Raw genomic sequence first — 17155 nt, 5'->3', positions numbered from 1 at the left:
CGTGCCAAAGAATAATTTATATCTTCGCTGTTATGCTTCTCATCCAAGCCTTGTCGATAATATGTGGGGCCATCAAATTTGACAGATAAACGATAACCACTTCCCTACTTGTCTGTCTTGTTCCGCATCCCCCTGTGGCTCTTTAAATAGAAGAAAAAATGAATGAACTCTAATGTACGAAGTCGGAAGTCGGTAACCGCACCCCTGAGTGTACCACTTATTCCCTTACACAAACACATACACATCTATTTATCACTGGACCCCTCGACAATATTCGAAATACTTTTCCTGTTTTCTGTTACAGATTACCGCTAAAAGTATACCGAGAATTTAATATATTAGGGTGTGGAAACTTGTCATACAATATCGACCGGCTTTGGTACCGAGGACTCGATTCGGGAACCCCTAGAATCGAGAAAAGCAAGGCAGGCACGTTCCAGCCCCGTGCGTCCCCTCGGTTAGAGTTGTTTCTATATATACAAACGTACTGCGAAGGAGTACAAACACATAAGGGGTGATGCTGAGTTCTCAGATCGAACCTGCAGACATTGCGCATGATCCGTAGCCGGATGGTAAATGAGATGAAACCATTTACCAATATGGAATTTTCGTTTGTTGCCACCACTGCCCAAAGTAACTGCTGGATGCTGGAACGATTCCACGTTCCGCGTTTCCCGCTGTACATAGATGGAATATCGCACTTAAGATGTAATTTCCCTCGTTTTCGTTTTTTGTGGTTCCAAATGCTGACGTTTAATCGATAAGTTTTCTGACTGCCGGGCTAATGTTCATTTCCGCTTCTGATTTATGACTTTTCTTGTTGTCAGTACCCCATGAGAGCCACCGTATAACGATGTCTTTTACCATTACCAGCAGTGACATTTGAATGATAGAATGCATCGATCTTTGCTGCTCGAGGTATGCTACAAGGTTGAAGATTCCATTGAAAATTGATTTGGCATTTAAACGATATAAAATGAATCGACCAGTAGAGCGGAACATCACGGCGATCGATTCCAACGATTCATTGCACTAATTAGCATCATGTCGCTGCCGCCACGGATCGGTAGCTGTACGCCGCGGTGTGCGCATGGGTTGCAATGATTGCATTTCGTCGAACACCAACACTTTGGCCGGTAGGGCCAGAAGGTTCGCAATTATTATCTTTTAATTTTAACTTGCTGCATCGGTTACCGATAGCGGACCGAAGGCGACGCTAATTTTAGCGCATATATTACATGTTTAGCACCGATGAGATGTAGAGGTTGGACTGGCCGCGGTCGACACTCTCTTCTGCAGAGATGCGTACGCAATCCATCGGTTCGAAATGGAAAATTAACATTTACACGTTATTATCTGCTACGCACTGCGTGCGGCATACATTGATGGCAGCGATTCGTATGTGTTTCGCGATTTAATGCCGGAAACAATAATATAGAGAAGGGGTTTACACAATAAACAGATTCTCAATATCGTCAATTTTACGATAAAAGCTTTGAAAAGGTACACATAGGTTGTGATTAGAAAAAAATTATAATTTGATGGAGCAATGGTTTGATCAAATGTGTGGTAAGACTGAATCATAGGTTATTTTTCGTGTTGATATTTTGTGACATATTCCCCCTTTTCAATGTTGCTAAGTTAGGATAACGCATCACTCTTGGAAGTGGTCGTTTCAATGACGTTGCAAAACGAGCGAGAAGCAAAACCTTTCTCCTCCTTTCTGCTTGAGAACGAGACATATGCTACGCTTCTCAAGTCTTTTGCACACACGCTTCCGAGGTCCTTTTTCTTCTTCATGTACCCGCCTGAGTAGCTGCTGTTGCTGCACCCGCACGCAAAAACTCTTTTGTTCAAAAACGAAAATGCTTTCGTCATCTGCTCGGTTTTGCTTCGTGCACCGACAGCCGAGTGTGGGGGAAGAATCTGAAAATTATCGCACATACTGGAACGCTACAGTAGTCTTATGCAAAACCAGCCGAATCAAATCACTAACGAAGTAGTCTGTTACCCTATTTGAAATTTTTTTTTTGTATCTCCGCAACCATCGCAATGCATCTTGGAATGATTGTCTTCAGCTGGTTGTGCTCGCGAGTAGGGAAGTACACGCGAGTAAAAGAGTAGGCGCGCGTATGTGGCTATGATCTCGGGAGCGAATGCGAGCAACGAAGACAACGAGAAAGAATGAGAAAAAACTTTAATGGAGAATTCTACAGTGTGTGGTATCGGTAGCAACGAGAACCTCACATGGAGTGTTGCATGCTGTTTATGAGTGAGACTAACAACACTGTTTATACCATTAAGCATAACATATTTTCTACGTGTAAATGGGACGATAGTGGTTTTTGAAGGATTTATATTTAAGCTTTCTCTAACGCACCACGGGGAAACAATGTTTAAGGCACTTTGCATTCGGTTTGCGATATCATCAAGGCTTGCTGATATTTCTCTTGTTAATAACATCTCTTTGATCCAATGAATAATGCAATTGTCGAAGCCTCGTTTCTTCATTGCATGAAAAGATTCCTCCAGCTTTGCAACTATAGTGCAGTTACCGACGATTTTCCCTCCTGGTAAGCAAATTGATATTTGCTAAGAGGAGTTTTAGAAAAATATGATACTTTGATGTGCTCACCGATTATTTTTTCCACTGTTCTGAGAACGACTGACGATAAGATGATTGACCTAAAGGATTTTGGCAGGAATTTGTTCCTTTTATTGGCCTTAGGAAATAAAATAACTCGTACTTGTCGCCACGCTCTCGGAATATAACCTAGAATTAAACTAAGTTGAAAGAGTTGTATTAGAACGGCTATTAGAACTGCTTTACCCTTCTGTAGTAGTACAGGTTACGAAGGAGTCTATTGCCCATCCAAGTCTACTTTCGGTAGAAAACTGATTGGCCAAAGTAATTGCATCATTCCTAGTTCTACCTAGCCCAGCCATCGTATTCACTGTTTCGTGAATTTCTGTACTGGTTACAAAAATTCCAGTAATTGTTGCAGATGTACTTTGGTCATCAGTTCAGTTAATAATCGACCCGGAAAAGTGTGTTTTGATCATTACCTCTAATGTTTCGCTAGCAGCAAAGCAGAGCAAAGCCTTGGTGCTACAACCCGATTCAGAACTCGACCTTCTGTTTATTATACACAGACTTCGCAGCCAATTGTTATCCTACTGTAACTAACAGTCTCTCCCGACCCGAACTCGAACCTACGACGCATGGTTTTTTAGGCCAGAATTGTATCTCGAGACCACCATCTTCTTTTATAAGAGTACCTAACTCATTTGAGTGATCTTTCATTGAGTGATCTTTCATAGGTTAAAACAGCCTTTCATCAATATCCACGAACTAGGAGCCACCGAGAGTATCAGCATCATTCTAAGCAATCGTCTCGAACTATGTCTTACTCTGTGGTTGAAACGCAAGGTTTCAGTGTTGTAGAAATATAAAAGTAAATATAAAAATAAATGCTTCACTGAAGGTTCTACTTTTTCCTGGATAAACATTTATTTATCTACATCTTCATTTTCAACGTCATTATGATCAGATTCTTAGTTGTGTGGGAAGTAATGTTTTTTCTACTTTCAAATAATCAATGTTAGCATATGTCTTTTGAAGAATTACACTAAAGAATGAAAACATTATTATTGTAACATGTCAATGAAGACTTTGAGCTTGAAATGCTCGTTAACTAAAAATTATAAGGATTTTCAAAAATAAGCAGCAAAACAATGATTTAAAAAATACGTTAATTGTATTATGCTATAACAGACGTAACACTAAAAGCATTGAAAACGATCATATCAAATTTCCAGCTAAAAACACATATTTGTGGTTCCCAATTTGACACATGCACGTACGCTAGCGCTGCTGTCGAAACAACGAACACTGCGCGAGTACAACAGCAGATAGCGCTAGTGTTAGTTGCGTAAACTATTGTTATCACCCGAACGATATCTGTTCTATGCGTTTTTGGAAAGTTACTGCATTTAATCAAAAACATGTTTATGATTGAATGCAATAAAATGTTGCAGCGAAAAAATGAATGTTATTCTTATCGTCAATCTAAAAGACAATAATAAAAAAATAAAAAGATAAGGTAAAACACATTAATATGCACTTTATTTGACACTCAGAGCCGCATTACAAGCTGGCAAAAAACTTTATGACTTGAATTACACTCAAGCTGTCGCAGAAAAAATTAAACTAGCCCCAACAAAGACTATCATCTGGTGAATCCCGTTGGCCTAGGTCGCAAGAAGCCGTGGCTTATCACCGAAAAATATACAAGCTTGCAGAACGCCAATGTACCCGCCGTGTCGTATGCCCTGAAGATAACCCCAATTCCCAACGCCGCTACAATCTACGAAAGGTTGACTCAGTCGGTGAAGAATTAATGATAAACAAACATAATACTTACTTCTTGATATTCCGAAACAAAAAAAAATGCAAACCGAGGCGAACGGCGCGACACTCTCCTCGATCGGATGGAACATGTCAGTCCTTCTCAGAACCAGTGAAGTGCAGCCGTTCTTCGATTGCGCCGCAGTGTGTCACATGAGAAAAAGGTAATTCGAAAGGAACAACAGCCATTCCTTTTGTAAGGTCCGGTAATCTGGGACGCAACCAGCCTCGAAACTAGAGCAAAGGGAATGGCCGCTGGATCTGGCGAGAGTGAATACGACGTGCGCGCGCGCAATCAGCCTCGATCTTAATACCTGCAAGAAATCTTTCACTCCGCTTGCGAGCGAAACTTGTCGATATTGGCTTTCATTTTATGTGTTTGTTTACCGTTTTGACCAGCGGGCAGACCGGGGGAGCGTTGTTTTTCGAACCGAAAAAAGAGCTGCAAAAATAATTACGAATTAACCAAAAATCACTTCTTACCGCTGTGAGGGAAGTGGCGCCGCACAGTGAGATTGTGGTGGATTTACAAAAAACTCTAGTTAGCTTATTCGTTTAACATTGAACGGTAGGTTTTACCCACCGTGCCTTAGTCGGACCCTAACTGGAGCAACTTATTCACAAGCTGCTGCTGTGCTAAGCGGCTGTGCACAGTATCTTTGAGAAGCTGGATGTGAATGTACGGACGTTCACTGTTTACCAATTCGACGTCATTAACAGTAGCACTTACTGATTCATGGCGAGGTTGTCTGTTCTGTGCCGCCGTATGACGAATGTTCCGTAAATAGACTACATTAACCTTGCAATTGAATTCCTTTCTTCGACGGACGGTTTTATCACTAGAGCGCAGTCACCACGACCGGAAAGATGTCGGACTTCTTTTGCTTCGAGCCTTTCGAAGTTTTGCATTGAACGGTTGCTCTGCGAGCGACTCCCCCGCGAATTTGGCCCACTACTGGTCCTGCAAGGATAACAACCTTTCTTACCATAACAACATGTTATAGGTACAGTCAGCTTAATTAACCTTGACCGGAGTACGAGAGCAGTTTTGTTTTGATCAAATACTACCTTTTAAGGACAATGCCTTTTACCTTACAATCTATTTGTGTGCACTGCATAGCGCTTAATAATGATTCTGTCAAATGTTTGTACGATTCTAATTGGGCTCTCGTTGCCATTTTTCTTCTTCTCTTTGTTTCAGATATAAAAGTAGCCGGGGTCCGGTGCTAAGGTCAAGCGAACGTCGCCGTCCACAGAGTATATCGTCATCCACCTCCACATTGCTGCCCCGAGTGGTGCTCAACCGCATAGATCCTCGCGAATTCGATCGTATCCGTGTCTCGTACAAGGTTGCCATCCGTAGCACCCGCAACAGTCGTACCAGCAGTAGTGTTCACCCTGGTATGAACATGGGCCAAAAGATTAGCGGAGGTGTTAAAACGGTCAGCAGCCGCGACCAACCATCGCCATTCATTCCGAAGATTCCTCGCGAACTAGCGGCGCACTTTCAACGGCCAGCTCGTCTCGATCTCCTGCTCGACATGCCCCCGGTAGCACGGGAAACTCAGATCAAATACTCCTGGAATTCTGAGGATCGCTCGCTGAATGTGTTCGTGAAAGAAGACGACAAGATGACATTCCACCGGCATCCGGTGGCGCAGAGCACAGACTGTATACGAGGCAAGGTGGGCTTCACGAAAGGTCTGCACGTGTGGGAAGTGTTCTGGTCGACGCGGCAGCGCGGTACTCATGCTGTGATCGGTGTTGCCACCTCCGAGGCACCACTACACTCCGTAGGTTATCAAAGTCTGGTCGGTTCCAACGACCAGAGCTGGGGCTGGGACCTGGGGCGCAATATGCTGTATCACAACTCGAAAACCTGCCCCGGCGTGACGTACCCCGCGATACTGAAACCGGACGAGACCTTCCTAGTGCCGGACAAATTCCTGGTGGCGCTAGATATGGACGAGGGCACACTCAGTTTCATTGTCGACGGCCAGTATCTGGGGGTGGCCTTCCGGGGGCTCAAGGGCCGGAAGTTGTACCCGATCGTGTCCGCCGTCTGGGGGCACTGCGAAATCACGATGAAGTACATCGGTGGCCTCGATCGTAAGTATCGCTAGCTTGACCCTTTTTGTGCGGCAGAGCAGAGCTATTTTTGTTGGAAATGTATTAGTGATTTTTCCTTAGTTCTTGGATTTATTAATATTTTCAAAAACGCAAAATTGCACAAATGTTGAATTCATTTGCACCAGTTGAGTTCGGCAACCATGTTTATCAATGTTCTCAATCAATTTTTTGTGTTTGCAAACTAAAAACGTGCAGTTTTCGTCACGTGCATTAACTGAAGTGTTTAGAACACAAAATTTGAGTAGATTTGTTTGTCCCATAGATTGTGCCAATGGTAACACTAAAATATGTAAATATTTGAGTTGCTCCATATTGTAGATCTAATAACCAAGTTGATAAATACAACCAAAAATTCACTCAAATTACCTTTCAAGCCAGCGAAAGAAGACATTTTTGCACTAATGTTTGGCAATCACATTCACACATGTAAAATGCACCAACACAAGCCTACTCTGCAGATTATGGCACAATGATATCATTTGACAGTTCTGGTCGGGAAGTTTGTTTGCGTTGAATTAATTTTTATCGATTTCGGTTCGAATACGGTAATTTCGGTATTCACAAAAGTTGACTGAGTGGAATAAATAAGGAGATTATTGAGTTAGTATTCTCAAAACAAGAAACTTACATATCAAGACATTTTCATGAAGCACGCAAGCCTCTCAGACGTCGACAGGATATAACAATTTGCATTCGAATAATAATCAAATTTACAACACCTGAATCTACTGTTCCGTACGTCCTCTAAATCCTAAACAAACAGCTGAGAGGCTCGAGCGTTTGCAAATGTCGTTTTTGTCGTAATCGTCATAAACGCGATAAACAAGTAACTTCAATTTTGCATTAAGCGTAAGCTAGCGTTTACTCGTTCGAGTTCGTGAATTTATATACATGTAACAATGGATTACGGTTACGTTTCACGCAACTTTGAACAGAAAAGCGTCCGTAGAACAGATTTTTCTAATTAAAATCGTCATCGGAGGGGTAGTTGAATTGGTACGGCACAGATCACAAGATCAAGATATACAGTAAAACGTTAGCGCTTGTTCTAATCATCTTTTAGCATATTATTTAATGTTATTTGAGTTCAAAATAAAAGAGAGAGAAAACAATAATATTGCTACCTCTGTGTCCAATCGTCAATTTCGAACCTCGTTACCGATTTGGACTGCTATTGAACCGATTCCGAATGAAGTATCTGCTTGGCGGGCCTTTCTCTTGCAGTCTTTTAGTGAACGAAACGACGAGGTCCAGGCCACGCAAAGTGATTGTAACTCAACGTCATCAGTGTACGGTCGATTGTGGTTCTGTAAACGAAAAAACCTCCGCCGAAATTGATTAACCGGCGCGAGCGCGCGTGTCTATTTACAAACCATTCACACTGGTCTGGTGTCCTCGAAAAATGGCTAACTGGAGCGACGGTTGTCTGCCAATGCGGGAGCAACTTTTCACCTGCCTTTTGTTGGCCTTCGCTTCTTCAATGTTGAGATTTTCTTCTGACAATAATAGTTCTACTGCAGCTCAATGTAGTACTCATTCGTGTTGGAAACATCATTAATGTATTCTTTTCCATTTATTTTAGCCGAACCACTGCCACTGATGGACCTCTGCCGACGAGTCATCCGCCAAAAGATCGGCCGAACGCACCTTGAGGAGCGCATCGAACACCTCCAGCTGCCGCAGTCAATGAAAACCTATCTACTGTACCGGGACCGAAGATAATAGGAAACCCAATAGCCGACTATTAATTATTTAATGAAAATAATTATCGCTTACTATTATTATTATTGGCTAGATATTAATTTCTCCTCTCGGATTAATTGAACACGTATGAGCGCGAAAGGACTAGAAGCATGGTGACGTAGGCTGGTTAAATTAGGATCATTAGAGAGCCGGATGCCCACACTAGGCTAAGAACGTCAGCGTGTAGCTTGTAGTTGATAACGTGTTAGGGAACGTGTTCTATCTGAGCTTTCAGGATAGGAAAAAAAGAAGTAAAACAATGATAGTTTTCGGTTCTGTTCGCCAGCAAACTGACAGACCTTGTGCGAATAGGGATTTCGATTCCGCCACTCCCAACAATCTCACAAAACGTTTTTTTTTAATATACGGACTCTGCGATAAGTAAAACTTAAGGGAAATAGTAACACTAGGAGAAAGAAAAAAAAACAGATGCAGTAACAAAAAATTAAGTATATATATTGGAGAAAAATATATGGAAAAGGCAAAAATATTTTCACTTTTAAAAAGCTGTAAAAAGGAAGGAAGAAAACATGTAAGATAGATCAAACCGAAATCAAAAGGCGCAAACTACACTCTTTTTGATTTCAGCAATTGTAAAATAACTAAGAGAGGAAAATGGCTGACTTTCCCTTCCAAACCTTGGATCCTTTCCGTACACCCTCATCTTATTCCTTTGAGTAAGCTCAGCGAAAGGCATAATAATGTGTTCTGTTTTTTATGCTTTTAATCTGTAACATATAAATCATTGCAAGTGAAAACCGCAAGCGAACGTCGAAACAAACTAAGAAATAGTATAAACACAAGAAAACAAATTGCTAAATTTTTGCATTTATCACCTGAAGCGAAGCTGCGGCTTTGCAGCTCGCCCGAGGATGATCTGTTCTTCCAACAAGAAACAAAAGAAAAACCATCGTTTGAACGGCAATTCGCGATAGGAAAGAGGCCAGGAAAAGTACTATTTATTTACAACACAAATCTAAGTAAAGCACAGCAAACAATTACAGCATTTGCACTCCCTCAGGTGAAGGAAGCCCGAAGATTCTTCCGGTTGGGTTTGATTCAGGTACGCGATGCGACATTCCAGCTTGATGCTGCAAATACCCACCCGCATTTATCTCTCGGTAAGTCCTGCACCTTGACACAAGCAAACAGAAAAGCAAAAGATCGTGCAATGCCCGAAGCTGGAATAAATGCGATTGACCGAATGCAAAAAGCACACACAAACACACATAACACAAAAAGTACGTACCGGAGTCTGTTCACAGCAGTAACAACAACCGACTTTTGCATTTCTTTCTTTCTTTTTGTAGAAGTTTATTAGGATATAACCTCAACAAGCAAGCAAAGAAAAGTTCAAGAACGACATAGAAAACGAATCGAAAAATTGACGGAACTGAAAGCCACACAACAAGGATAAGACAGATAAGAAATCCGTGTGATTTTTTTTATTATTATTCGAAGTGATTTAAATTTAGATTGATTAAACACAACTTTATACAACTAACACGAAAGTGAGACATTGGCAAACAATGACGAAGAGAGTGAGTGCGAGAACGACACAGATAAAAGCAAACACACAAACAAATAAGTTTATTGGTAACAGAAAAAAAAGTGATCGAGTAGAAGAAGCAAGGAAAATGTAGTTTTGTAAGAATATTCAATATGAGCGTGAGTGAACGAGAAGCGGAAATGCATCCGCTTGTAGGCGAGTGAAGTTTTTCCTTTTTTTTTTCAATGTAAGCGCGCGGTTGTGGATGAACGTGAATGCGAGAGGCTCAGTCAAAGTGGGACTATTCTACTAGCAGTATGAAGCAAATAAATAAAACAGAAACAAAACTATCGAATTAGTGCGAAAGTCGAGCAAATCACAGAACATTTCGATTATAACATTGGGAAACGCAAATAGAATACCGAACTAAAACGATGCAAAACGGGTTTTCTGGTTTTGGCGAACTACAGAGCATTGCAAATGCCGGGAGGCTCTTGTTTTCAAAGAGTTACTCTCACTGTCAACGCTAGGCACGAAAAACTAGAAAAAAAGGGCGAGAATCGACCGACTAGAAAAACCCGACGGCATGAACAAATGAGAATAATTTGAATGAAACCTCCGTCTTTAATTTCTTCTCTTCAAAACCAACCTTAGTGCTAAAATGTTTTTCAGCAATAAGGATGAAAGTGTAACTTTGGCAGCTTTACAAATGCACGATAGCGTAGCCTTCTGAACAGTTCCTTCTGCACGGATCGCCGCGGAAACGAGCAGTAACCGACTATTTTATTTATTGTTAACCGGAAATTCTTGTTGCCATAAATCAAACCAACATCACATCGTAGTTACTGCAGAAAAGATACCAATAGAAAAGGGGGAAATTAAACACAGCGGAAGGAGCAGTGCAGAGGATAGTTTGAAATCGCAGAGATTATGAGTTTTGTACAAATATCGCAAAAAAAAAAACAAGTGAAATCCGACAGAAATGCCAACAAATTGTGAAGTGATTTGTCCTATTTTTAGGTTTCTTTGTATAAAAATCCCTTTTTTTCTTCTGTTTACTTCTTTTTCTTTGTTCAATTTATTTTCATTTTTGATTATTATAGTATAAAATGCTTAAAACAAGAGAAATAGTCAAAATATAGATAAATGATTTTTATATGAACGTCTTCAGAGTTTTATTGTTTTCCAAATCCTTTTATGTTTGCATGTTTTTTGTTCGTTTCGGCCAATGTTACGATTCGCGTTGCAGCAGCAGAAAGCTGAGCTCCATTCCACTGGAAACGCGTTTGTCAGCAGTACACTCACAACACTCTCCTAAGTATTTAAAAACGCTTGAATAAACACAAGTTTTATTTACAAGACGAAAAATATTAACATTAAGTTATTAGTGTTTCTGTATTGAACGTTAGCTATAAGGCTGTGCTGTCAGGATTTAGCCAGAATACTTTGCAATGCGCCTGTTAGTATTCAATCGATTACTATTAGGTATGGCTGCATACTCATCGCAGAAAAAGGCCTAAGAGTATGCAACCAATTACCTCACCTTGGGGACGATATTTTTCGTTAATTCATCAGACTGCACAAACTAACCCAATGAGCCGAATGTTATTGTGTAAAACTTCCGCAAGCTAATAGTAACAGAAATTGAACATATTCTAGTCTAGGAGGGAAAGTTCGAATTCAGAGAAAGAACAAGTAAGCAAAAGGCAGGAGAAAAGCACAGGAACTTTCCAGCAATTCTTAATCATTTTAAGTAGCGTCAACATGTGGAGACAAGAAAGAAATTATTCCCATTAATGCCAACCTCTACCTGGAAGGGGGGCAGCACGCAGCATGCAAGAAAGAGCACAAACCGATAGTATTACCCGTGCTGTCTCTGACGGTTAGCGAACGCAACAATGATTACCGACAGGATCAACAACCAGGTAAAAGCACACACGCACTGAATAAAGCTTACACAGCAACAGTAAAAAAACACGAAGTTAGAACCGTCGTGTAGCAGTATAGAAATCTGTTTTAAGCAACGATATCGCGCGATAATGGCAGGCAATTTTAGAACGCTAAAGCCCAGATAAAGCAAATATTCAGTTCTATAAATGCGAACGCTAATCAGGTGAAAATGTAACAGTTTAAACAAGATTTCCGAGTTGATTGGAAAATTAACACAACATAACCAACTTCTCAACACAAGAACAACGTTGCGTAAGTTGCTGAACACTAGACGTGAGTAACGAACCGAAAAATGTAAAAGTCTTCGAACAAGATAAGCATTATGGTACATGATAACAAGAAAAAAGTAAACAATAAATGTCTTTTTGTATAAAACTGATTATAAAAAAATAAAACCAAATTACAAAATATTAGTTGAATGAGTTTTTAATAAGTAAATGCAGATCCAAACTTCGGGATGCCTCTAATACTGACATAACAAACCTGTTATTATAAACATAGTCTGCGGCTAACATTTTTACTTACTTACTTAAATAGTCGTATGTCCTAAGACATGGCCTGCGTAACGCAATTCAGGCAATTTACTCGGTTCCGTGGGCACAATTGCTCTGTAGATCGTGCTCCATCCGGTCCACACATCTCGCTCTTTGCGCCCCTTGTCTTCATGTTTCTACCGGATTTGAAGCGAACACCAATTTTGCATGGTAGCTTATGGCATTCTAGATGCATGCCCTGCCCAGTGAATCATTCCAGTTTCCGCCACTTTGTGAATACTGGGTTCGCCGAAGAGGCGCCAAGCTTCTGGTTCATCTCACGCCTCATTCCAGATTTCGTTCTCCTGCACACCACCAGAGATGATTCTTAGCACCCGACGTTCAAAAACTCCTAGCGCTCGCAAGTCCTGCTCGAGCATTGTCCACGTATCATGCCCGTAAAGAACGACCGGTCTTATTAGCGTTAGCGTTTTGTACAGAATACACTTGGTGTGGAGACTCAGGTTTTGAGACAGTAATTTTGAAGCCGGTCTAGTAACTTCCTACAAATCTGCTGGCTAATGGTGACAGACGTTGGAAGATGGCCTGGATGAACACTTTGTAGGCGGCATTTAGGACTGTGATCAATCGATAGTTGTCACAGTCTTGTTTGTCGTACTTCTTGTAGATGAGGCAGATTACCCCTTCTTGCCACTCTTTTGGTAGCTTTTATGTTTCCCAGATCTCGACGATCAGCCGATGCAGCGAGCTGTCCAATTTGTCGGGGCCTATTTTTATCAAATCCCCTCCGATGGCGTCCTTCCCGGCAGATTTGTTGTTCATATGCTGCCGGATCACATCCTTAACTTCACTTATTGTTGGAGAAGGCAAATCTTCGTCGTTCGTTGCACCAACAACGTTTCCTTTGCTCCTGTTGTGATCTCCTGCTTGCACGCCATTCTGAAGTCCATCGTAGTGCTGCTTCCACCTTTCGATCACCTCACGATCATCTGTCTAAATTCCTCCAACCTTATCCCTACACAATTCGGTTCGTGGGACAAAGCCTCTGCGGGATGCGTTGAGTTTTTGGTATAGTTTCGTGTTTCGTGTGTTCGGAGATGTAGTGAAGATAGTAAATAAAAATAAAATAAGATAATAATTGAATAAAAAATGAAATAAATACCATGATTTATAATCCACTAATTCCTTTAGTGTATCGTAACGGTTTAGCTTTGTCAACATTAAGAATATATCACAGTGGGCCGATATATTCAAGAGAAGAGAATGTGTGTGATTTTGTAATAGAGGTTCTTTCCAGCGTTCGATCAAGAGAGAGGGAGAACCAGGGGGGATTTACTGCTGTCAAAATTCATATATGTGTGCGTTATGACGTTTAAAAGATTTCCTGTGTGGCGAGGAAAGTTCATGATTTTCAGCTAATTGCAGGCTGCTGCCACCAAATTTCACTACGCAACGCAGTATGAATAAAAGTTTTCCGCGATTTCTAGAGTTTTGGTAAAAAAGAACGTTACAATTCTACTGAATTTTACTCCAATCAAAACGACAAAAACCAAAACAACCGGACGCCTTGTTGCCAAATATGCTGGTCACGGTTACACGATATTTGACAGATAGATTCCCCCTGGGGAGGACTGCTTGAATCGACCTGAGTAAGCTTGAACCAGGGTATATATGCATGTGTATGGGTGTGGTAAGGATCCTTTGGCTGCATTGCGTGCAAAACCAGGCTTGAAAGCGTGCAGGGAGTCAGTTTTTAGAGGAAAGTACTAGCGACCAGTTGCTGGACGACGGAATTAGAGGACAATGAGGAAATCGAACAGAAAATGGACACGACAAGTGCAGCTGCTCGAGCTCTTCGCATTTCTCCTCTTCCTGGCGGCCCTTTTTGCCTTTCTCCTAGAAAGGTATAGCAATCACTGGAAAAACCAAAGGTATAAAAGTGGTCCCAATGGCCGAATGTCATATACCACTCGACCCCTTTCGACGAACTGAGCATTTTCTGTATGTATGTATGTATGTGTGTGTGTGCGTGTGTGTGTGCAACTTTTTTTTCTCACTCACTTTTCTCAGAGATGGCTGGACCGATTTTCATAAAATTAATTGCAAATGAAAAGTCTAGTTACGCCATAGTTTGCTATTGAATGTCATTGTAATCGGATTTTTAGTTTAGAGGTTATGTATCAAAATGTAAAAATCACGAAACATCAATATCTCAGAAACCACACAACCGATTTCATAAAACTGGTTTCAAATGATCGGGCTGTCTTTAGAACCCTTAACTTTCAAATTTCGTTATGATTGAACATATGGTTCAAAAGTTATGTAAAGATAAGTTATCCTGAGGTTGTTTAAACTCACTCATTTTTCTCAGAGATGACTGAACCGATTTTAACAAAATTAGTGTCAAATGAAGGGTCTAGTTGCCCCATAGGTTGCTATTGAATTTCATTGCAATCGGATGGTTACTTTGTCCGTTGTTCATAAAAATGTGAAATCACATAATGAAAGTAAACATATTGACTTTCTCTTAACGATCCCAAATTAAAAGGTAGAGAACCTTTTCTGCATGTATATATTGCATGTATATATTTGTGTGTGGGTGTGTACGTGTGTATGTGCTCCTTTTTTCGCACTCACTTTTCTCAGATATGGTCTGACCGATTCTTTTTTTCTTGGGGTCAAATGAAGGGTCTATTTGCCGCTTAGGTTGCTATTGAATTGTAATTTCATTGTAATCAAACTTTTAGTATTGGCGCTGCGTCAGAGTGTGAAAAACGCTCTAATATCTCAAAAGCTATGAACATAGTTGAATTCAAATTAATGGGCTTTTAAACCCTTAAACAATGAATTTCATAATGTTCAAACATGTGGTTTGAAAGTTATAGAAAGAACGTAACTCCCAGACTGTTTAAAACTATAGCTTCGATCAAAATATGTGGCCTCAACATCATTTAAATTTGATATTGTACTATTTCAATGTTTGCGGCCTTGCTCGGGATTGAAGTTAAATTAAGATGAAACGGGACGTGGTCGCGATCAACTCGAATTTTGCAATCTTATTTTTCTTGATTTATGAAGACTACGTACATGAAACTTTGATCAATTGCTTTCACGACTGTTGCATGCCTGAAGTAGCAATTTGAGCGCTGTTTATTTAGTGGAAGCCGAATTTTTACGCTCAAACTACAAAAGTAAAAAGAACTCCAACCTCAAAATTGTATAGGAAAAGGCCACAATCCCGTTTCACCTTAAAAGTCATTTCTATCATTTCACTTTTTGCCTTTCTCTCAGAAAGGTATAGCAATCACTGCAAAAACTAAAGGTATAAAGGTGCTCAAAAGGCCCGAATGTCGTATACCAATCGACTCAGTTCGACGAGCTGAGCATTTTCTGCATGTGTGTGTATGTGTGTGTGTGTGTGTAACGCTCTCCCAATCTCAATCGATTTTCTCAGAGATGGCTGAACCGATTCCAATGAAATTAATTGCAAATGAAAGGTCTAGTTGCCCTATAAGATCCTATTTAATTTGATTGTAATCTGATTTCTAGTTTAGAGGTTATGTATCAAAATGTAAAAATCACGAAACATCATTATCTCAGAAACTACAAAACCGATTTGAACAAAATTGGTTTCAAACGAACGGGCTACCTAAAAACCCTTAACTTTTGAATTTTATGAAGATTGGACATGTGGTTCAGAAGTTATGGAAAGAAACGTGTTCTGTAGACTGTTTAATCTCACTCATGTTTCTCATAGATGGCTGGACCGATTTTCATAAAATCAGTGTCATATGGTAAGTCTTGTTGTCTCATAAGACCCTAATGATTTTTTTTTGCAAACGGATTATTACTTTGCCTGTTATGTTTGAAAATGTGAAATCCAGCTATGAAAAGAAACATATTCCGAAGACTACTTGGGCTCACTCACTTTTCTCAGAGATGGTTGACCCGATTTCGACAGAATTAATATCAAATGAAAAGTCCAATTGCCTCATAACATCCTATTGAATTTTGCTGTAATCGGACTGTAACTTCGTCTGTAATGTATCGAAATGTGAAAATCACGAAACTTCATTATCTTAGAAACTACACAACCGACACAACTATATTGATATCAGATGAACGAGCTAGTTAAGGGTTAACTGATAAATTATGATTGAACACGTGGTTTCAAAGTTTGGCTGCCCTATACGTTACCTTTTCATTTGATTGTAATCAAACTTAAGCAACCGTTATGTTTTAATTTGTAAAACAACGAAAGTCTCTTATCACAAGTATTACACGACTTATTTGAACATAACTAGTGTCATACAAACGAGTCATCTCTCAATCTTATAAATAACAAACTTCATAACAATTTGGTATGCTGTTCAAAAGTTTTGGAAAGAAAAGAAATTAAAAGACTATTCAACACTATACCTGCTTTGATCAATATATATGGCCTCAACATGATTCAACTGTGGTATCGTACTATCTGAACGTTCCTGGTATCGCTCGTGATTAAATTGTTCGAAATTAAGAGTCATTTCTTTTATTTCGCTATTTCTAAAGCACTAACATTACGTCAAATTTCATATTTTATACTTTAATTACAACATCAATATTTTAGAACCCAAAGAGTGAATATACCTTTATTGGATTTAAGCATTCGTGTAAATCTATTTTTACAAATAATAAGTTTGGATAAGAAAGGCTGAGTCTGACCGCTAGGTGGATTAATTTAGGTTTTTCCTTGAAGAGTTGGAATTGCTCTACTCAACTTTGTTGCTCGCGCTACGTTCTTCTCGTATAAGATCTGCCGGCATTTTTCGTCAAACCGCTCGTTGAGTCGATTCGGTTGCACGTGTCCCAGGACTTCCTCCGCAGTACTGTTAATAGTTGTTTTTGACGGCGTTCCAGCAATCATCATAGGGGCTTCTTGGTTCGCGCTCTTCTGGCAGC

General features: G+C 40.2%; 1 protein-coding gene across 4 annotated transcripts in view; it reads left to right on the top strand.

The window, feature by feature from the left end:
* Positions 1–12133, top strand: part of LOC129732808 (protein gustavus) — a 267291-nt gene extending 255158 nt beyond the window's left edge. For all 4 annotated transcript variants that reach the window (XM_055694080.1, XM_055694078.1, XM_055694081.1 and 1 more), the window contains 2 exons: positions 5610–6517; positions 8121–12133. In XM_055694080.1, the coding sequence (XP_055550055.1) occupies positions 5812–6517; positions 8121–8260 (846 nt within the window). In that variant the 5' untranslated portion in view covers positions 5610–5811 and the 3' untranslated portion in view covers positions 8261–12133. The remainder of the gene's footprint in view (positions 1–5609; positions 6518–8120) is intronic.
* The last annotated feature ends 5022 nt before the right edge of the window (positions 12134–17155 follow it).

This window comes from Wyeomyia smithii, chromosome 3, assembly GCF_029784165.1.
Source record: "Wyeomyia smithii strain HCP4-BCI-WySm-NY-G18 chromosome 3, ASM2978416v1, whole genome shotgun sequence".
In the NCBI taxonomy this organism is placed as follows: domain Eukaryota; kingdom Metazoa; phylum Arthropoda; class Insecta; order Diptera; family Culicidae; genus Wyeomyia; species Wyeomyia smithii.
This window is presented reverse-complemented; position numbering and strand designations above follow the sequence as displayed.